The sequence below is a fragment of the Wyeomyia smithii genome, chromosome 2, assembly GCF_029784165.1.
Source record: "Wyeomyia smithii strain HCP4-BCI-WySm-NY-G18 chromosome 2, ASM2978416v1, whole genome shotgun sequence".
NCBI lineage: Eukaryota > Metazoa > Arthropoda > Insecta > Diptera > Culicidae > Wyeomyia > Wyeomyia smithii.
The window spans coordinates 56,454,054-56,477,787 of NC_073695.1; the positions used below are offsets into that span (position 1 = coordinate 56,454,054).

Here is a 23,734-nt window from a genome sequence, read left to right on the forward strand (position 1 = left end):
GAACGGGGTGTGGCGCAGGCGCATGAATCACGAGCTGTACGAAGTATACAAACACGCTGATATTGTCAAGCTGATGAAACACGGCAGGTTACAATGGGCTGGCCATGTGGCACGGATGGCGGATGAGCGACCGGCAAAGATAATATTTAGTAGAGAACCGGATAGAGGCCGACGACTGCGAGGCAGACCGCGCACGCGCTGAATGTGTGCTGTCGAAGAGGATGCCAGAGCAGTGGGTGTAAGGGGAGACTGGAGAGTAGCAGCCCAAGACCGAGTATTGTGGAGACGTATTCTGGATTCGGCATAGGATCTTGATGATCTGTCGCCATAAAAGTAAAGTAAAGTAAGTAAAAGTAAGTAAGACTTTAGGCTTCAAACCGAAAGTCATTCAAACGATTTTGGTGTTTTACTGGGTCCTAAAGTAATGCTTAATTTACAACGTGAATCATTTGTGTTTAGGGAAAAAAGATGATAGGTACCTTACGAAACGGGAGACATACTCAAACAATATAAACCAGGCTGTAGCCGTTCAAATTTCATGACATACTTTTTATTTACACTCCTATGTTTTGGTTTCGTTTCTTTATGATATTGATCTCAAATAAATACACAACCTTGTCAATAATTATCTATCAATTTCAATTAGAACTTTTCAATATTTCAACAAAATTCTAACTAACTCGCTACATGATAAATATAGGTAAACTTATTTGATTGCTATTATAAAAAATTTTCTATGTTATTTGTTTGTTAATTTTGAGAGGGTATTCCCGCATAAGGATCTACTCCTTTATCAAATATGATCTGTCTATCAGTTAGGTTACACCCCATTTCTTCTGTGATAAAACACACACCTGCTAATCTCATGCCATGTGGGTGTGGATGCAGCAAACAAACTGGGGATGAAAAATCAAGTAGAAATGGTTTTCTTCTACTGGTTCGTGCATTTTCGTCGTTCTCAATTAATGCTAACCTTGCCCATCACCAACTGATGTACCTAAATGTGTTTGCCCTTGACTGTCGGTGTTTATATTATTATAAAAATTTAAAACTACTTAACAAGCGAAGAAACGTGGAAAATTCGTGATAACATCCTCCCTCGCACAGCAGTTGATCGAGTTTGCTTTTTTGTATAACGATTTTTTACAATTCATTTTATCTGTATGCCTCCTCTTGATTTTTTAATAATATTTTCGTTTGAATAGTGTGAGATTACAGTATCATTTTAAATGCTTTATGGTATTTACAAAATGTACAGTTTTACGAGCTTTTCAGAATGTTTCTTCCACCCTCGACTTGTTCATATATTTGGTTTTCGTTTGTGATGGACTTCGCTGGAATGCATTCTTTCCCAATAGGTCATGTCTACTTATATAATTTTGGGGAACTACATATGCTAAGAGAAAATTCAATAAATAGTCTCTAATAACTTTATCTCTTGCTTGTATCATGTCGTTTTATCTAAAAATATACAATTTAATTGACTTATTTTTTATCATATTTCGTTCTGAGATATAACTATATGCAATACTAAGAACAAGTTTTATTCTTCTTCCTTGAATATTCGCGACCTACACATTTATTTTTGTTCTATTTATATGCTTGTTTTGTTTCGTTTTGCTTACATACCTAAAATGGTCCGTGACTTAAAGTTTTGAATCGATCGAAAGGAAATAGGTTGACGATCAGAAATGTACTTGATATTGTGTGGAGTTAGTAACTTCCGCAAGTTATGTTACACGATGGCTTCCATGACTAATAGAGAATTTAGTGAAGGAAAATATAGCGCTTCTGATTGGAAAGATAGCTTCAGGTATCGACGTTACTCTTATTCCCAAAATTCAATGTTTGCACCTCGTTTCATTGGTTTTTACATATTTACTAACGAGGAAACCGATGTTATTTATTGTATTATTCGTATTGTTATACTTTAGTACTTTAAGCGTATTGAAGCTTTATTATTTGCTGGAAATAAAATATTATGAAGCTTATCATGAAAAAAATGCGAATGTACAACATCACCATCAACCTTGGATATTGATAATTGTAAAAATTATGAGTGTCTCCAGCTGCTGTATAATTTGCTAAGTAAACAAAAAATTATATGCAACTGTAGATTGAAAACAGAAAAAACTAATTTTATTTTACTATCATAAATAGGAATTTGAATCTTGAAACAAACTTTTTGCTCTATCAGCGACAGTCTGTCGATTTTCTGGCCAAATATTTCTAAATTTTCTTCCTGCTGTAATTCTGCACATTTTGCTTGCTATATTTACACATTACTTGGTGTATAACTCTTAACGATCTTCGGATTACGATGTTTGGTTACCAAACTCACGCTACCGAAAGATTTTCCGAGATAAAATAACACAAAATATTTTTTCAATGTTAAACGTAATATTCTAATTGTATATGTTTAAATTGATCACAGTGATCTCGTCTTTTATTTATCTTTTATTTTAATTTATTAAACTAGAAATAAGATTGCGTTTTTTTCAAAGCTTGATTTTTACATGCAATAACGTGCCTTTCTTGTCTTTCTTTTCACTGTCAAAAATTCGACTTCCATCGATAACAATTTATTGATTGATTAACGACATCGTGAAGAAAAAATCATATTCAAGCATTTGCTCAGCTGATTGTGAAAGCAGCTGTGCAGAAAATCTATTGATAATTTCCCGAGTTGGAACTGATTACAATTGTGGCTTTTACTGAAACCAGCGATAATAGCCGATGATAGCGAAATTTGCATTGCTCCGAATGGAAAAGACGTGCACATTTCCGTAGATTACTGATGCATAAAATGGAAAATAACGCGAACTTTATCTCTATCATCTAGGGTAACGGGGGTATTTTGGCCAGCTTTGGGAAGTGTTCGCACAGTTCATTAAAAACAAACACAATTTTTCAACATAAATACCTACTCTATTATACCATTGTTAAAAGCTAAGTGTCTATTTTAATATACACCGTTCAACAATGCAATATATTGAAAAATATCCTAGAAATATCAAAATTTCTACGAAGTACTAAAAACATATTTTGGTCCACCAAATTTTTACTTTGGCTCACCTGTATATCCACAGACGTGTATGGAAATAGTTCGGACTAATTATATTTAAGATCATCATCGGTATTTTAAGAGCAAAAATAGTGGGTTTGAGGAGAACATCCTTCTGCAGTGAATTTTTGTAAATTTTAGGCATCTAAAAATGAAATGATTTGGCTTATAGCGGTTTAACAGACATTCTCATCCAATTTCATATCGTTAAATGTGATAAATTAGAAGTAATTACTCGTAAATTGTCACAAGCTGCTTCTTTGTTCACGTGAAACGGCCGAACGGTAAACAAAGAGATGTCAAAACTTGGCATGGCCAAAATATGTTCGCTGCAGAAAGAGGCAAACATATTTCGGCCATGCGTATAACCACTTTTTCAACTTTTTCCAACATGTTAGAGTATACAAACTGTTTCTATGACATTTTATTGATGTTACTAAAACAACGAATTGTTTCAAAAGCATACATATTTGTTGCAATAGCTTTCGGACGTTGACTTGTATATTACCACTTCCTCTTGACTTTGGGTTGACTCAGCCATGACTTCGAATATGTATGAACTAATTCCAAAATAACACTACCTAGAGCCAGTTTTTCGCCGAAAATTATAGTGTAGTATGATTCTTGGGTGTGTTATTCAATGTTGCATGCATAATTTTCTTATATTAATTGAGTTTATCAGATAAAATGCGTAAAATGTTACCGGGTGGGCCAAAATATGCATGTGGGCCAAAATACCCCCGTTACCCTATACTTAGTGCCGACCTTCCACATTGCAAATGTGGAAAATAGAAATGTTAAATTTTTCGGAATGCTTTTCTTTTTTTACTTCAAAAAAGTACCGAATTGTTTGGGGTCTTGCAAGATTTTCTTTTCACCTTTTTTTGTTACAAATAATTAGAATATCCACTTTACCACATGTTCCCATTATACCTCTGGCTACGCTTATCGCTTAGATTGGTAATATTTTCGATTTTTCGACTGTATTTTATTTTTATTTGAGCAGTGATGTTTGTAAGCCAATACTAGTGTAGAAATTTTAGTAATTTTACAAAAGAAACAACTTCGTTAAATATGTGATAGCTACGATAAATTCGATTTCAGTTTTCTGTTAAGTTTTTCGTATGCGATCCTCGTTTCCATCTTTTCACAAAACGCTGGCTACAAAATATACAGACCAAGTTTCCCCGCATCTATTTTCGATTCTCTATATCAAGTGTATGAAAACTATGCTTTATTTGATACCTAAAAATACCTATAAAGAAATGTTAAAACTCTGTTGATATCGAAGGTTCTAATTAGGATCGGAGATAACCAACTATTAAAGGATATGTTGTTGTTGGGTTCGAACAATATGAAAAATACTCGATTTTTAACTACATTGAAGACGTATTTTAAATATGGACATTCTCTATGATTCACTGCAAATTTCCTGTTATTTGGTTTCGAAGGTTTTACAAATAGTCGTTTGTGATACACGATTGCCTAGTTTGGCCACGATGATTGAGTTCAGTTACGCAAAGGATTCGATTTACTAATGTATACTACATGGAGAACTAATTTGCTTCCGTTACAAAGAATCTATTGATTCGCAAAATCTGTACCAAATTTTAGTGAACAATAAATGACATCAAATATGGATACTTCGAATGTTGGTATACAAAGACTACAACTAATATTTTAATGGTTTGTAAATAAATAAATAAATAAATAAATAAATAAATAAATAAATAAATAAATTGCTCATGGGTGTGCACGCTTGCTTAAATTAACACCAACGGCATTACTGACGGTTTTTGTCTTCGATAATGAATTTGCACGCTTGCTTATAGCGACACTAGCGGCATTATTACCCACTAAGAAAATTTTAAAAATAATCGTTATTATTCTGGTCGATGAAATTGTCATCGAATGGCACGTCTGTTTGTCTGTTGTCGTTTTCGTTTTCGCGGTGTAGCTACACTTTTTTCGTGCTATACCTTGCAGCTAAAAAAAAACATTTTCAGTGTCATTGCATTGGTATGCGTAATAATGGGATAGCTGTCAATTCGTTTTGTTTTGGTCATTATCGCATTCGTCATTTTGTCTCGTTTCCATTTCATATGTCCATCTCGCAAATGTGCTGAGAAAAAATTTACCTGATACTTTACCACGTGGAACGAAAATCAAAACAAACCAGTTTTGACACATACGTGTGAATGTGTTGGTAACTTTCTACAGTACACTCTGCTTTTTTCGGTGTAGGGAGAAACAGAAAAAGGGTAGTCCGAAAAGTCAAATAAAACATTTTCGGTGTCAAAAGTGTCGTTTGGGTGTAGCCACACCGCGAAACGAAACATATCCTCATTTTTTGACAGATCCGGTAGCTTGTTTACAAAGTGTTAGAATTGGAAGTAAAATTGTTTTCATTTTATTTTATATTGTTAAAATAAGCTGTTTTGAGTAAATAAATATGCTTTAGATTCAAACAAAATAAAACTGAACATGAAAATTAAAATGTGTTTCATTTAGACTTCATTTGAGGTGTGGTTGAGAATTTCTAGTTCTACTACAGAATCGGAGAATCGCCTTTATTATGAGTGTCAGGGGAGCTCCGTTGCCGCAAGGTAACAGTATTCGCTTTGATAAGCGGAGTACAGAAAACACTTGAGCAATATCACAATAGATCAAATTAGTGAACCTGTATATTAGAGAAATGACAGGGCACTCACCGTTAAGGGAACTGTCAACATCAAAACGGGCGAGCGGTATAATTTTTAGCGAACCTATACATTAGAGAAATGACAAGGCACTCACCGTTAAGGCAACTGTCAACATCAAAACGGATAACGGCAATGCAAAATGATACAACTCGCCCGTTTTGATGTTGACAGTTGCCTTAACGGTGAGTGTCTCGGCGTCTCTCTGGTGTATAGGCTGACTAATAATTTTGCATTGCCGTTATCCGTTTTGATTTTGATAGTTGCCTTAACGGTGAGTGTCTCTGCGTCTCTCTGGTGTATAGGCTCCGTAGATCAAATGTCTCTGGTAGCAGTGATAAGTTCACACAGAAAAAGTGAGTCAACTTCACTTAGCTCTTTCTCGGTTTATTTCATGTCTTGCACCTCGGTAATTGATTGCTTCATATGAACAAATCAATGTGGATAGGGTTGTTTGGCTATGCACGGTTTTCTGATCTTTATATTTTAGCAATATTCAAAGGAAGAGATAAGCCGAGAGAATGTTGAGAGCCAATCGAACATGTCAAAGCCGAGCCAAACGAACAAGAAAGGTAACTCACTGAGAGGTATTTCAATCAAGTACAATAAGGGACATATTTATCTTCACAACTTTTTCATGTTCTATTGCCAAACAATGCATTGATACTGCTACAAAATTGCTTTATCACAGTGATTTATAACTGGTGGTTCACAAACCTTTTCTATGGTTAACATAATAAGGATAAATTATGATGAAAGTATATGAAATTAAACATAAACATAAAATTTAACACCTTCGCGATTTTTGTGATGCATTTTTTGTTCCCCAGAACTTCTACCGTCACCATCAGTTATACGAGTCGAATGAAAAAGTTAGTCAACATTGCGCTTTGAGAAAAGATCTGGCACCTCTGACATGTGAAATCTTGTTGCTAAAATGGCTTATCCCTCTCTGAGTATTTCTATTATCTATCAGCTAAGGAGTCTAATTTTCTGAGTCGTTCTATAGATTTCGAGCTGTTCGAATGCATCAAAGCGCAGCTTTTTAAGATGATTTATAGAAATTGGTGAAGCTAAACAACCTAATTGATTAGAAGGATCGAGAAAATTCATTTTAGATCATATACAATAGAAGCTTCCCGTCGGAACATATGCCTATTTAACTGTTTTCTTTGAAGTACTTTATATTCAAAGACTGATAGCGTTAGGCTCATTTGCCTTTCTCCTAGAAAGGTATAGCAACCACTTGCAAAACCGAAGATATAAAAGGGCTCCAAAGAGCCGAATGTCATATATCACTCGATTCAGTTCGACGAGCCGAGCATTTTCTGTATGTGTGTGTGTCTGTATGTGTGTATGTTATACCGAACAACAGTTATGTTATACCGTTGTGCTTTTGGCTACCAGAAATTCGTTATTTAGAGTGAAAAATAAATCCAGCAGAAATTATCAAGGTGTATTTTTTTTATATAAATTGAGGGTTTCATGTAAATCTATTCAGACAAATAATAAGTGCGAAAGAGAAAGGCTGGGTTGCACCGCTAGGTGGATGAATTTTGTTTTTTTTTTCTGTGAGTTATAATCTTACAATTATTCGTTGAACAATATTTACTATTTTTCAAACGTTTTACGAATGTTATATTGTTAAATTTGTGGTTTAGCAGCCATGCAGAATAATTATTCACACGTACATTTTCAGCATCATTTTGCATTTTGACATATGGGGAATAGGCGAAAAAAAAGGTGTTAAGGTCAAAAATGGGTTAACTTCAATTTGCAGATTTTTTTTATCGTGTATAAAAAAACTCGAACAACCCTCATTTTAAATATGTGTGTTTATAGTATCATGCCTTTTGTTTGGTTTTGACGTTTGCTCTTCAGTTGGGGAAAAAGCCGAGAGTGTCGTCTGCAACTGTAAATCGAGCTAAAAATCGTGCCGAACTATCGACTTACGAAAAGGTGGTGACAAATCGTAACGGTAAGAAAAACAAGTCAAGCTGGAGATGCTCCTGATTGTGTGGTACAGGATGATGAAACTTACGTCAAGGCAGACTTCAAACAGCTTCCAGATTAGGAATATTATACGGCAACTGGAAGAGGAAAGGTGGCAGAGATTTTGAAACACATTATGCTTTCGAAGTATGCAAGGAAATATCTCGAAGGACAAGCCATCTGTTCTTGTGGTTTGAAGACACAATGTGTACACGTGTTCGCGCTTGGTAAAATAAAAAAAAAAAGGAGAACGCTGTCATGTCAACAGCGATTCCCGGTGGATCGTACCGGGCAGTTTCAAAGCAAGGGGTCGGTCGGAAAAATTCTCAAGCTGAAAACATACGGATCGGTAGTGGATCGCCCAGGCAGAGGAAGGAGCTCTAAAACCGATGCCGGAACCTAAAATGAAGAAAATCTCGAAGGTAACTATCCGGTCAATCCAGGGTTCGGGGTTCAGTTTCCGGTTTCTCTTCGGACCCGAATCGAAGGGGTCCAAGGAAAGTTTACATGGAAGCCGAACGGGTCAAATTTGACAAAGAGAACGCTGTAAGCCGCAATAGTACACGACCAACGTACGGAAAAGCATATTGACCACGTCCTAATCGACGGAACATTCGCATATATCGCAAAGGCGAACATAGATTCAGACTATCAGTTGCGCTCAAAACACGGTGTACAGCACGCGTTTGAGTCAAACGCCGCGACCTGACATCGACCAACTACGGGATCCCATGGCTGCTAGGCTTTTTTGAGGATGGTTGATGGGACATACGATCCGCCATAAGTAGCACGGGTATAGATCATTGCACGATGACGTCACAAAACAAGAAGAAGAAATGGATTTGACAGTTTTCGCGGGTTTGTTTACATAGTAAAATTTTCGGCCAAAATAAAAATGCGGAAGTGTCTTGTTAAAAATTACGTTTCCAAGAATACACCAAAAGATCACAGTAACGAATTTGCATAGGCGGAGTATTTTCCCATCTTTTTCGTACTCATTTTTACTCCTATCACATAAAAAGTGAATGGAACACATTGTAAACAAACCCATGGGAAGTGTCAGAAAAGTGAGGGTATGTTTCGTGTGCAATGATCTATAGTGGCACTAGGTACAGTCGCCCCGAATCAAAAAAAAAAAAAACGACTGATTTGACGGCAAATGCAAACAGTTGGTAGAGGCGAAGAATGAAGCACGGGCGAGAATGCTGCAGCAGCGCACGAGAGCGAATGTGGAACGATATAAACGTGCGCGGAACAGGCAGAACTCGGTCCTTCGAAGGAAAAAGCGCCAACAGGAGGAACGAGATCGTGAAGCGATGGAACACCTTCATCACCCGTAAGTTCTACGAGAAACAGCTCGCGCAGAGCCTATGACCAGCTATGACACATTTTCATCTGCATTTTAAGGGTCAGAAAATCTTGCCACCTTGGTTAAATCCCAAAATATCTGTATAAAAATCTGCCTATGTACTGAACACCTCCTTCTTAAAAAACGCGAAACAGCTTGTTTAACATAACTTCGGTGAGTCATTCATGCACACGTTTACACGTAACAAATAAATATAATAAAACCTCCAAAACGCTTAGCAGCATTCATGCTCATTACTCGCGACTACGAAGCTCAAAAAGAAGGCTGCTCACGCTCACGTAAACTCTCGTATAAATTGACAGAGTATGCGTGTTTACAAAAAAAAAATATTTTTTTCCTTTGTTCTCTTATGCGAAAAACCAAACAAATATCAGCAGCTTCGTAATCCCGAATTGTTTTTCTACAGTAACAAGAAGTTTGATAAACGACCTCATGAAAACCAAAAACATCTGTATAAATCTGTATTATTTCCATAAAATCTGTAATCTGTATATGCAGATATCTGTATGAAATATACGTAAATAATCTGTAGGGGAAAGTAGGTAAAGACGAACACCCTAAGGTTTAACCTAAATAATTACTTAGGTATTGCTATTTAGATCGCAGTAGTCATACAAATTGAAACTTAAGGTCATTTGTTTTCATAATCATTTTTGGTATTAGTGAACTTCCTCCGAGTTTTATGTGTTTTTGGTCTTCAAAAATAAGACTACAAATTGCTGTTTTTTGACATGGTTGGGAAAGACGGACACTTGGGGTGGGTAGATGGACACTACGAAGGTAAAGGTGGACACTCACACTACATCTTTTTTGTGAGTGTCCACCTTTAAGTATTCTTTTGATTTATGTGTTAAGTGATGGCCATACATTACTCTACGTTATTAGAGTCTATCTATACATCACGTGAACAGTTTGAGAGGATGGGTTTCGATGAAGGCGAAAATTCTCCGCCTATATGGCCTGTTCTAACTGATAAGTGATTATAATCTGCTGGTTTCTCTCGCGGGTGTACTTTGTGAACATCTGTAGTACACAACAGATGCTACATGTGAAAATTCTTGGAAAATCCGTGTGTCCATCTTTCCCTACCTTAGTGTGTCCGTCTTGCCCGACATGGTTGTAAATTTTTCAAACGATCGTAGCTCTTCATCGGAACATCGAAAATCTGCTGGATTTTCACTAGAAAACCGAGGAAAGACTTATTAATCACTTTACTATTGTGAACAAATGAAAACACGTAAGTTTCACGAGTTTTTCACTATTTTCCGTGAAATAAAAATTACATCAAGTTGCGCGTTCAAGAAAATATTCTTTGTTTTACTCACAAATTTGACAGTTTGCTTGCTGAAAACCGATAATGCAACTCAAAAGCATTAACACACTATAAAGAAGGTATTCGCATCACTCAACTATCATAATATATTCTAGTTTGTGAAATATTGAAAGTGTCCATCTTACCCGCAGTGTCCGTCTTTACCTACTTTCCCCTATATATAAGGATAAATTTGCATATGTGGCATCACTGCCTATGACAACAAACCGATATGTGCCGCGACCTGGGAGGAAATCTCCGGACGAGTGGGTGTGAGGTGATCGGAAGCCGAGCGTCAAATATTTGTCACTTTTTGACAGATAAAAATTTGGTCAAATATAATTGTTTGTCACTCTCCAATTTTAACATGGGGCAAACACGGGCAAACAATAACCATGATGTCAAATAAATTTGACCATTATGTCAGAAGGTCAAATATTTGACCATTGGACAAAGAGTGTACTACAGGCTTTAGGCTTGTTTTTTGGTTATGCCAATTGCCCATAGGTAGGCAAAATATCTATACCATTGAAATCTGAGGGACTAAAACCAATTACAGTGTGTATGAATTTCCTAAGAATATCGGCCATTTTAACATAAAATGGACATAACTCAAAAATGCTCTCAACGATTTTTTTTTGAATTTATCCAAAGATGAAGAACATCATAACAAACAAACTGACGTTCAATGTTTTGATGGTATTTTTTGTTTGATAATAACGGTCTGTGGGAGTACCGTTGAAAAGTTAAATGGCATTGCTTCTTCGGCAGCCGAGCAGGAGAGTCGTTTTTCTTATATGCTCTGCAGTATTTCCGAATTTACTCCCGCTTCTTTTTAGCGTTCGCATGTGCAGTGAGTTTTTGGCGCGAGAGCTGAAAGGTGTCGTGCTGGTCCCGCAACAGTAAAGAACGATTCAACTGTTAGTGGAACCCTGACGGGGAACGGTTGGCGGCGCTGTCGATCAGCAGATATTCAGTGCGGCGGCAACGCAACCAGTGCAAGCGCAACACATAAGGCGTGTGTAGTGTGTGGTAGTGGCGTCTTACCAGCGTAGCGGCGTTTTTGGCGCGAGAGCTGAAAGGTGTCGTGCTTACTCGGCTTCATATTGCTCGTCCCGCAGCATAAAGGGCTATTCCCACTGCTTCCGTTCCGGGACCGGGCCGGGACCGGGCCGTGGCTGTTCCGCGTGTCGTCCGGGCTCGTTTGAGATTGATTGCATGCGTTCTTATGAACGCATTCACACCGACGCGCCGTGCCCAGACCGGGGCAGCGTTGAGTTGCCGTTGTGCTGCCGCAGTGCGAGAGAAAAACTATCGTTGCCGACGATACTTTTTGTTGGCCGGAAAGTGCACGGAAGGCACTCGGGTGGATGCGTGTATGTTGTAGTGACATATTTCGCGCTGAGTGAGCTGCGGTACGAAAAAAAGAGAAAGACGTTCTTTCACATACACACATCAACATTTCTCAGCCAGAGCGCAGCGCAGGCACGGTTCAAGCACGGCGCAGTGTGAATGCATGAAAAGTCCCGGACGAGCCCGGTCCCGGAACGGAAGCAGTGGGAATAGCCCTTAAAAGGTCGATTCAACTGGTAGTGGAACCCCAACGGGGGAAAGTAAGCGGCGCTGCTGCTCAGCAGCCATTTAGAGCAGCGGTAACGCAACCGGTGCTGGCGATACACATCTACATAGATAAGATAAGTGACTTCATTCTCTTTTCTCATTTCTATTTATATATATACATACGTTTTCTTATTCCTCTTTGTCTTTCCTTCACATAAAATCATTCTTTTTTTTTCGTATTATTAAACTGTGCATATAATATTTAAAAATAGACAGTTTGCGGCCGTAAATGGCGGTGGGTGGACTACTTATCCCCCCGGACCTTTCATCTTCCTCTGAAGGTAATGAGTCCGGGCTGGACTTTTCTGAAATACCCGAAAATAGTAGTGGCGAGTTTTTTGGCGTTGTGAAAAAGCGCAAAAGACTTCGCAAGACAGCTTTGATTACTGCACCCGTTGGTGAACCAACGCGGGTTAAAAAGTATCAGGAAGGTCGACCTGGACTTCGTTGGGTGGTTTATTTCCGGCCCAGAAACAAACCCCTGAAGGTCGTTCAAATTTGTAAACTTCTGCGAACAAGATATACCAGCTTGGTTGAGGTTTATAAAGTTGAAGCAGATAAATTGAAGGCCACTTTTTCTGATCTCCAACAAGCAAATGAGGTTGTTGAAGATCAAAACTTCACAATCGAGTACCGGGTGTATATTCCGGCTCGAGCAACTGAGATCGAGGGCGTAATAACAGAACCCGACCTCACAGAAAAAGAAGTTTTGGAAGGAGCGGGTCGGTTAAAAAACCCAAACCTTCCAAAAATTAAAGTCTCAGAGTGCCGAAGAATGTACTCTAAGGACAGTATGGGCAAATACTCTCCGAACGATTCGTTTCGAGTCACCTTCGAAGGGAAAGTGCTCCCAGACTTTTGAGCTGTACAAGCTCAGGCTACCGGTACGACTTTTCATTCCAAAAGTCATGTCGTGTACAAATTGTCTGCAGTTAGGTCACACGAAAACCTACTGCAGCAATAAAACCAAATGCTGCAAATGTGGGGAAATCATGGAGAGTAACCATGCTTGTAGCGAGCAGGAAGCGAAATGCTCCCTATGTGGTGGTAGCCCACACAAAGTCGAGACGTGCGAAAAATATAAACAACGCTTTGACGCACTGAAAAAATCGACAAAACAGCGCAGTAAGCAGTCATTTGCTCAGATGCTAAAGGCTGCCTTACAGCAGGAAAAAAATCGCTACTCCAGTTTGGAGAACGATGATTCAAACGATGACGATGAAGTTTATCAGCCTCTCCCGTCAACTGGAGCTGTGCGAAAACGGCCGAGTGCATCTTCTCCAAAACTTCCTAGAAAGGAACAGAAGAAGACACTAAATGATACCCCACGAGGTCCCGCTGCCAAACAAGATGCTAAAACACCACCACCTGGTTTCAAGGTTAATTGCGATAAGGAGTTCCCCAAACTCCCGGGGAAACAATCTGCCCCCACCCACAAGATGTCATCGGAATCTGAAATACCGTCTACTGATGGACGTATTTCATTCAAAATGATCATTGAATGGATATTTACCACTTTTGGTTTATCCGATGCTCTTAAGAGTCCTTGGCTTCCGACAATTTGCATGTTGGGTAAGCAACTGAGCACTAAATGGCCCCTCCTCGCGTTCGTATCCTGCGATGTCTAATTCAGACAACCGGAGCGACGAACCGACAACAAGGATCATCCAATGGAACTGTAGAAGCTTGATCCCTAAATTAGAAAAATTTAAACTACTTTTTCACGATACCAAATGCGATATTTTCGCGCTATCTGAAACATGGTTATCAACTGATTCGACACTAACCTTTCGAGACTTCAACATCATCCGATCAGACCGAGGAAACTCTTACGGTGGAGTACTCCTAGGTATCAAAAAATGCTACCCATTCTTCCGAATTCCCCTTCCAGCAATTGATGGTATAGAAATTGTTGCTTGCCATATAACAATTGCTGGCGAGGGCCTCACTGTCGCATCAGTCTACATTCCACCTAGAGCTACTTTAAACCGGCTGCAGCTAGCAGAAATAACGGAACTGCTTCCGACACCACGCCTTCTTTTGGGTGACTTCAATTCTCACGGTATGGCGTGGGGAGCACCTGGAGATGATAGCCGGGCTATACTTATTGAAAGCTTACTAGACAAGTTCGATTTGACCCTATTAAACATACCTGGGTTAGCTACACGAATAGCAAGGCCTCCAATACGAGAGAGCACTTTAGATTTATCTATGTGTTCCTCCTCAATAGCTTTGGATTGTAAATGGGAGATAATTCAAGATCCCCATGGTAGTGACCATTTGCCAATAAGTATTTCGATTATGAGCAGGCTTCAGTCTGTTACCACAGTCGAAGTAGAGTATGATCTCACCCGGAATATTGATTGGGAAAAATTCTCGAACATGATATCCCAGGAGCTCGAAACAACCGATGAGCTTTCTCCATCCGACGAATACAACTTTCTTGCAGCATTAGTTTTAGATAGCGCGTTGCAATCTCAAACGAGGCCCGCCCCTGAGAATAAGTTGAAAATTCGTCCTAACAAACAATGGTGGGACAAAGAATGCACCGAGATGAAAAAAACTCTAAAAGCAGCATACATAGCATTCAGGAAAGATCATTCCATTCAACTTTTTGATCAGTTTATAGAGCTGGAACTGGAACAGACTAAACTGCACAAACTTAAAACAAGATCGTACTGGCAAAATTTCATAAGCACGCTACCCAGAGATACTTCAATGAGCTATCTCTGGAATACAGCTCGGAAAATGCGCAATAGGTCCGACAACAATGAGGCTTTGGAATACTCTGAACGTTGGATCTATGATTTCGCGAAAAAGCTATGTCCAGATGCTGTCCCATCACAGCAGATATTCAGCGACCCAACGGCGATTGAAGAAACAGAATTTTCAATGCTGGAGTTTCCAATTGCCCTTGCGTCTTGCAAGAACAAGGCTCCAGGACCGGACAGGATCAAATTCAATTTGATGAAAAACCTGTCGGACTCGGCCAAGCTACGATTTCTTAAACTGTTTAATAAGCGTAGACTTGACAACTGGGCAGAATCAACTAACCATCAGAGACCCAGTTCGGCTTTCGTAGGGGCAAGGGCCCTAACGATTGCCTGGCATTGCTAGCTACAGAAGCAGAAATGGCTCTTGGCAGCAAACAACAAATGACTTCGGTTTTCCTGGATATCACAGGTGCATTTGATTCAGTTTCAATCGAAATTCTTTCCAAGAAACTGCATCAAAGAGGATTCTCCCCTATATTGACAAATTTTTTGATCAACCTGCTGTCTGAAAAGCGTTTACTTTTCAACCACGGTTCTTCAACAAAAACACGAACAAGCTACATGGGTCTCCCCCAAGGCTCCTGTCTGAGTCCGCTGTTGTACAACTTCTACATCAGTGACATCGACCCATGCTTGACGGACGGCTGCACAATGCGCCAGTTAGCTGACGACTGCGTAGTATCAGTCACGGCGTCTCTGGCTGTTGACATGAAAAACAGCCTGCAAAACACGCTAGATAATCTGACCGGTTGGGCCAGTAGTCTTGGAATCGAGTTCTCGCTTGAAAAAACGGAGATGGTAGTCTTTTCAAAAAAGCGACCACCACCTCGTTTCGAGCTACTTCTGTCCGGAAGACCCATCACTCAGTCACCTAGCTTCAAGTATCTAGGAGTATGGTATGACTCTAAGTGCACATGGGAAAAACATGTCAATTACCTGAAGCAAAGATGCCAACCGAGAATTAATTTTCTTCGGATGGTAACAGGAACATCATGGGGAGCGCATCCAGAGGATTTGATACGACTCTACCAAACCACTATTCTCCCCGTAATAGAATACGGCAGCATATGCTTCAGAGGAGTCGCAGCCTCACACATGCTGAAGCTAGAGAGGATACAATACCGTTGTTTGCGTATCGCTCTAGGCTGTATGCAATCGACACATACCATGTCTCTAGAGGTCATTGCGGGAGTACTACCACTCAAAAAGAGGCTATTCGAGTTGGCTCTTCGTTTCTTCATTAGATCGGAAATAGCAAATACAATACTTATTGCGAACTACGAGAAATGTTTGGAAGTTGTTCAGAAACCCTGTATGTCAGTATACCAGCGGTTCATGTCCATGGAGATAAACCCTTCGGTTGTTGCTCCATCCCGTGAGATTTCAACATCGCTCAACAATTCTTCTGTTGTATTTGATTTGACGATGAAACAAGAAATCCATGGAATTCCCGAACACCTTAAACCAACAGTTGTGCCATCAATATTTTCGGCAAAATTCGGCCACCTCCCAGAACAGAACTCCTTTTTCACGGACGGATCTGTGTTGGATGGACAATCCGGATATGGCATTTTTAACACAGATCATTACATATCCCGCAAACTGGCACAGCCTTGCTACATATACGTAGCTGAATTAGCTGCCATACACAATTCGCTGCGAATTTTCGAGCTCAAGACACCAGGCAATTATTTCATCTTCTCGGACAGCCTCAGTTCTATCGAAGCTCTCCGATCGATTAAACCGGTCAAGCACCCGTCCTATTTCCTTCCGGAAATTAGACGGATATTAGAAGTGCTGGTTGATCGGTCTTTCATTACCTGCTTTGTGTGGGTCCCCTCTCATTGCTCAATCCCAGGCAATGAAGAAGCTGATTTATTAGCGAAAAGGGGTGCCATAGAAGGAGATATCTTTGATAGACCGATCACCTATACCGAGTATTTTCACCTGCCTCGACAACTGGCCCTGGCAAACTGGCAGGAAAAATGGGATAAAGACGATCTTGGGCGATGGATGCACTCGATTTCGCCCAAAGTGTCTGCAAAAGCTTGGTTCAAAGGGTTAGATTTAACTCGAGATTTCATTCGACTTATTTCGCGCCTAATGTCCAATCACTATGTTGCAAATGCACACCTTTATCGAATAAAATTAGTCGATAGTAATCTGTGCGAATGTGAAGGGTACGAAGATATTGATCATATAGTCTTCGTATGCCCTAAGTACCACAGAGCAAGGACCAAGCTTATTGATTCTCTCCGAAAACAAAAAGTGACGTTTACATTGCAAGTACGGGATGCGCTTGCTAGTCGCAACCTCGCGCTTGTAATGCCTATTTATGATTTTTTGAGAGATATCAAGTATCGAATTTGATTATCTCCTTGCTTCTTCTTCTTATGTTCCAACACAACCTCCATCAAAAAGTTTCACACTAATTCTGTTCCTTTTCTTCTTTTTTTTTATTGATCTTTTTAGAGACACATGAATCATCGCTTCTTTCTGAGAGACATGATCCACCGAACATAGATATAAGTTTTGATTTCTAAGAGATAAGGAACCATCACACCCCAGCGAATAGTATTAAGAAATGATATTTACTCATACAGAGAAAAACTTTAATTGTTATTGTTATTGTTAGCCGTAGGTTTAAATGATATGTATTTTTAAATTGTATTTATAAAAGAGAAAAGATGAGAGGGTTTTTATGCCTGTTTGAGGAGGAGCAGTCGGGATACAGGCTCTACTCAAGCTTGCTTTTCCTAACTCCAAAAGATATTCAGCCCCGTTATGCTTTGCGGTTGAGCCTAAATAAATATTTGAGTTAAAAAAAAAAGTTAAATGGCAAGTTTAGTAGGCGTACTAATATAGCTTTAATTTTTTTTCAGAATGCAAGAAGAAAAACCATTAGGCCCAGGAGCGGAAGAAGAATGCGTTTTGTCTATTGCAGCTTCCACTTGGCGGTTAGTTATCACGAATGAGTTGAAGTCAATGACGTCTCTGGGGATACTATCCTGCCAGTTGAGCCAATCTCTGCCGTTGTAGCCGTAGAGCTACGAGATATCTGTTGAAAGTGTTGAGCAAATAAGGCGCACTTCTCATGGTGGCAGACTTATACTGCAAAATCCCATGTGAAAATTTCGAAGTTGCATTGCTCAAGACGGAGCTTGGAAATCGTTACGTTTATTAGCAGGATAACGAACCCAAGCTCACAGCCAAGCTCACCTAGTCATTCTTTCGGTGGCGCCTCATCGAACCGATGAAATGGCCTTCACGAATCTCGGACCTCAACGCCATTGAAAATTATCGGATCAATCTCGACGTCCGGGTTGACAAAACCACCAAAAACAGTTATTTCGAAGCCGTGGAACGCGTCTGGAAAGAACTCGACATACAACATCTCAAAAACCTTGCGGAGAGCATGCCGAAGAGACAGCAAGAGGTACTGAAGGCTAAAGTAGGTTTTATTACCTATTGAAATGTTTTAGTTTGCTTTTAGGTAAGTTTGAAGCTTTTGTCAATTTAAACCTGAAATGTTTTTTTTTCTAGCAGAAATTTTTTTTCCAGTGGAACTTGAATGAAACTTAAAATGAACATAATGAAAAAGATTGTATAAGGCAATCCACGAGACAGTTGCGATCAGCTGATTTCTGTCTGTTTTCAACTTATGACAGCTTTATGTATGTTCGATCGGTCTCAACTTGCATGCAATCCGGATCCAGAAGCGTGAAAAACAAATGTTATCCGATCGGTAGCTCTAGTATCGCGAGTGCCATTCCTAAATACAACAATATAAAATCACTTTTGATATTATTGCCGACATTAAAAGATTTCGGTTTTGGCCGTGTTTTGATTTTACAGCTTGAAAAACACCAACAATAACAAACGTACAAGCAAAAAAACGTCACCCGTGGATTGCCTTATTCTTGCTTTCCTCGAAAACAAAAGAGATAAATGAAAAAACTTCATTTCGTGCATCACTGTGACCGTACCGACTGTTGAGGAAAGTTTTAAAATTCGTCAGTGGAAGACAGCAAGTCCTCAGTAATGTCAAGCTCAAAATACAAAGTGGATCGAAGAACACAGTTCGTTATAATGATATACTTGCACCCTAAGCTCTAAAAAGAAATTCTTTGACCTGTTTTGATGTATAGTGTCGTTGTGGGCATTACAATTGCAAACCCTTTTCTAGAAACATCTAATGAGACTAAACTGCCTCCAAAAACTAAAAACCGTATTCCAGTCGAATACTTTAGTTGTCCAAACACAAAAAAGCCTCTCAATTCAGTACATTAGTGGCATCGATTCTGCGAATCAAAATCCCGAATTAGTTTGGTAATATATAACCCTACAGATAGAAAAAATACAAAAATATATTTTTACTCTGCTAATACCATCGAAGCTTCGATAGTTTCCTAAAAAAGAAATTTCTTTGAACCCTAACACTCTTCTCGATCGTGAATGTACAGATTTTATCAGAAGGGGAAGAATGGATATTTACAGCCAGATAGAACCGAAGTTTGGTATCAAATTCTTACCAGGAGAAGCGAAATTATCTACACCAAATTACATCTCGAGAGAAAGTCTTATCGAGTTCTTGCAGTCGCGTGCTGCACCAATTAGTGGAATCTTGCCCCTACGCTACAAGCGTAAAGATATGAGGTACAAAATGTCGGCATCTACTTTGCAGCACAGAGAACCAAAAGGGAGCTGGCGGCCAAAAATTCACTCAAAAAGTTGATGAAGATTGTCAACTACTGGGGTCTGGCTGATGGCAGCCGCTGTCGTTGTTTTTGTTCGGTGGCGAATCGGTTGGTCAGCTGGTTCTTCGCAGGTTACCACTTCCGGGTGGGCATTGGCCATCCGTCATGCTGTGACTGCTGTTGCTGCTGCTGCAAGGGGTATCTGCACCGCTGGTGCTGCTACTCATCTGCTGAACGTCGTACTCGATCTTGTCTAGATCAGGCAAGCGTTGGGAAGGATGCGACCTTGGAGGGATTTCCGGAGGTGTTGGTTGCACGTCCCTCGGCTCTTCGTAATCGTAGAATATGTTGGAGGTATCGCGTGGAAGATTGACGTCGATCGGTTCTGGATCGATCATGTCGATAACAGTGTCCGGCTGCTGAGCAGCCAGCTCCTTCTGCTGATCCGGGGTTTCCGGTGATTCCTTAGGGCTTTCAACGCAGATGGTAACTACCGGCCGGGGACCGTCTTCGTTTCCACCTAGAATTTGATAATCAATATTCGTGCCAGGAGATATTTTAATATCGCTAGCTTTGGAGGGATCACGGGGTTCTTTCACTTTAGTCTCGTCTAGAAGAGAAGTGAAAGAGAAACAGACACGGAAAAGAGAAAGAAAGAAACACACACGGTGATCAGGGTGCAAACAAACACACATAAGATGATGTACAGCAACTGCGAAGTGAATATTGTATTGCTGTGTTGTGCAAGTGGTTCAACATGTGAGCACACGGCACCTTACCTTTATCGTCTACGTCCGATTGGTATTCTTCGCTTTCACGATGAACTAAAACGTGTACCAATGTGGCTTCACCTGGCATCGTGTTGAGGCTAGGACCTGTGGGTACATCTGGAGATGGCTTGGTTACTAAAATGCTTACATCGGCGGTCGATGCAGAAAGACTATCGTCAGCTAGAACATATCCAAATTGTGTTCGAAGCTCGGTGCATTTAACTTTGAGAAGGGATACTCACCGACCGATGCATTGCGATTAAGTCGCAACGCGCTTTGTGCCGAAAAACCACGCTCCAAGGGTGGCTTCTTTTTGACGAAACTCGTTGCTCGTTTGTGCTTCGGTGTAGGAGTGGTTGGTGCCACAGGTGCTTGTGGGGATTTGTCCATGGGTGCACTTATCGATAAATTGGTTTCACTGCCCTTGAATGAGCGTTTGCGTGCTTGCGGTGTGTTGTTGGATTCCTCTACAGCATCCTGATGGCGCAGAAAAAAGTTATAGAAACTTCTCCTGCGAACCTTTAACTCGGGTGTGTCTTTCAGCTCCAATCCGTTGCTGTGCTGCTGTTTGACATCCTTCACCATATCGCTGGTACCGGAGACGAGCATCAGCGGCAAATTTAGCCAGGGTCCGGCCAGTTCGCTCAGGTTAGAATCGTCGGACGCGCGTGATGACTTGCGTGACGAAGCACGACTTGAGGTAGCTGTGCCGCGACGGTGCACCTGGAGGTGCAAGAAATTAAGCGCCGATAACTTACTCTGCCAACCACCGGGACTCGATGTTTGTGTGTTCTCGTCATCCAGTGACATCGGCGATCGCTCGCGCTCTCTCTTAAGCCTATTAATAATAAATAATTGTAGTGTAATTATTCAGGATTTGCAATCAAAAATTACCTCAGATATTCTCGCCATGACGTTTGAATGGTTTTAGCAGCCTTTTCCTGCCGTTTCCAGATACGCGTTGACGAAACGATTTCCAGCTCTTTTCGGGTGGGGAATTGCTTTTTGAATTTTTGGTCCATTTGATCCTGCAGCTGCTTGAAATTGTCAGTTTCCTCGACATGACCGAGAACATGTTTGACCAGCGCGTGCAGTATATCAAGACAGTGAATCTTGTTGCCCTTAGATATTGGAAGATTGAATGAAACCAGCGCCACCGTGTTGGGTTTCGGAATACCCAGCGGCGGATCCAGCGAAGCGATAAAGTCCGACAGCTGGTTAAAGTGTATGAATTGTCCCGCATGGGGATCATACTTCGACCATCGAATGTAGAACATCTCCAGATCATCTTCCACGATGCCGATTTCTTCCTCCTGATGTGCTTGATTAAAGTTCTCTAAAATGATAGCTATGTACATGTTGATTACAATCATATAACTGATTATAATGAAGCTGGTGAAGTAAGTGATAGCTAGCAGGGGGTGGCCACAGTCACCGTTCGATAGGTCTTGGGCCAGCTGACAGTCCGGGGGTTGTATCATTAGTGATTCTAAAACATCGTTCCAACCGGCCGATGTCATCAGTCTAGAATGGACAAAGTCACGTTTTACTTAAACTTGATTCGTCGCCCAGGAAAAAATCCTTACCGAAATAAAAGCTGCATACTTCTTCCGAATGTTTCGAAATTTACCATGTCATCCAGGGCCCCCTGTTGTCGTACGTGCCCAAAAAGTGACATGCCAATGATGGCATAGATAAACGTTATCAACGCTAACAGTGCTCCAATATTAAACAGTGCTGGGAGTGATACCACTAAGGCAAATAACAACTTTCGTATACCTTTGGCAGCCTACCGACAAACATGAACTATCATGAGCGGAACAGTTACGATTCTCAACGACAAAAATACCTTAATTAACCGAAGTATCCGTCCGATGCGAAAAACTCTTACCACGCGAAGCAGTGTTGGTGAGATTGGCAGATCAATCATGATGTCCTCCATTAGAATGCCGAAAATCGATGCCAGTACCAGCAGGAAATCGAACACATTCCACGGCACCGTGAAGTAGTGATAACGAAGTCCGACTATTTTCACAATCGCCTCCAGTCCGAAAACGGTGGTGAAAAACGCATTACTGACTTCTAATACGAAAAACACCGCATGCGGCTGGTTGTAATGCTCGATGCCCATGGTTAGCATGTTCAGGAAGATCAACACGAAGATAGCGATCTCAAACCTAGGGTTAAGTAGACGAGTTTCCAATTTAACAATATTTTATAAAGTTCGATCGACTCTCACCTTCTAGAGTTGGATAGATCGTAGAACATCGCCAGAAACTGATTGATCGGCCGTTTGATCACTTTCTGGGGCTTTTTTCGGCCCAGTTTCTTCATGGCCGTGTAGTAGTGCTTCTGTGATTCGGTCAGAAACATCTCCAGTACACCACCTTCGTACTTTTTCTTTAGCATGTTGAAGTTATCGATGATAACTCCGATGAACAGATTAAGCGTAAAGAAAGAACCGCACACTATAAAAATTACAAAGTAGATATAAGCGTATAAATTTGCCTCTCGTTGTGGTTGAAGATCTACGCCTCGGGCATCTACGGCGTCCGCCATCACTTCCATCCAACCTTCGAAGGTAGCCTGTAGTGACAAGTGTATTTTTAAAAACCTGATAATAGAGGACTATTTCATAACATTTGTTACACTCACCACTTGAAATAAAGCCAAGTATCCCATACCGACGTGATCGAATGTGATTTTAGAATTGATCCAGCTGTAATTCAGTGCGTCACATTGCCATCTATCGTTGACGATCTGTATCGAAAGAAAAAAAAGGATCGAACGCAGGGGAGCGGCAAAGCAAAAATGGGGTTGGCCATTAGCGCAAAAAGGGACGTTCGAGAGAATCTGTTAGTCGACAGTTCGGACTCTGGTAGGTTCTTAGGTATGGGCAGGCTAGCGGACGTCTCAAAGCTTAAAGTGAATCAGCAGCAGCACGATCTTTAAGCAGCGCACGCCTTGCGATATTGTTTAAGGGTGGGGTTTAGGCTGTGACTTCAAAAATGGGGGGTTCAAGAGGTAGAAGCTGCCTCCGTATACTTACGTCGATTGGCAGTAGTTCGCCGTCATCGTCAACGCACTTAAAGAACTTCCCGCCAAAAAACTGTACGCCCATGATCGAGAAGATCAGCCAGAAGACGAGACATACTAGGAGTACATTGAAGATCGACGGGATCGCATACATCAATGCATTCACTACTATTCTCATACCCTGCCATCGGGAAATCGCTCGCAGAGGCCGAAGAGCGCGCAACGTTCTTAGCGAGCGTAGTACTTTCAAGTTTTCGTTCTCCTCGATCAGCAGTGAGAATACCGACACCTGTGGACGAACCGTGAGAAGAGCAGAACCACCGGTGCGTGGAGAAAGAAATAGAGAAAGAGAAAAGAAAAAGAGCGTGTTTCGTGGCGAGAAAAATGACCGGATTAGCAAT

General features: G+C 40.5%; 1 protein-coding gene across 5 annotated transcripts in view; it reads right to left on the bottom strand.

Annotated features, from left to right (window-relative positions):
* Nucleotides 1–528: 528 nt before the first annotated feature.
* LOC129723132 (sodium channel protein 60E) overlaps nucleotides 529–23,734 on the bottom strand; it is a 380,238-nt gene continuing 357,032 nt past the window's right edge. For 4 of the 5 annotated variants that reach the window (XM_055677123.1, XM_055677121.1, XM_055677122.1 and 1 more), the window contains 9 exons: nucleotides 23,347–23,622; nucleotides 22,953–23,057; nucleotides 22,537–22,883; nucleotides 22,147–22,474; nucleotides 21,884–22,086; nucleotides 21,192–21,821; nucleotides 20,540–21,135; nucleotides 20,307–20,477; nucleotides 529–20,137 (listed from right to left, as the gene is read on the bottom strand). In XM_055677123.1, the coding sequence (XP_055533098.1) occupies nucleotides 19,641–20,137; nucleotides 20,307–20,477; nucleotides 20,540–21,135; nucleotides 21,192–21,821; nucleotides 21,884–22,086; nucleotides 22,147–22,474; nucleotides 22,537–22,883; nucleotides 22,953–23,057; nucleotides 23,347–23,622 (3,153 nt within the window). In that variant the 3' untranslated portion in view covers nucleotides 529–19,640. The remainder of the gene's footprint in view (nucleotides 20,138–20,306; nucleotides 20,478–20,539; nucleotides 21,136–21,191; nucleotides 21,822–21,883; nucleotides 22,087–22,146; nucleotides 22,475–22,536; nucleotides 22,884–22,952; nucleotides 23,058–23,346; nucleotides 23,623–23,734) is intronic. The other variant, XM_055677124.1, reaches the window with a different exon arrangement.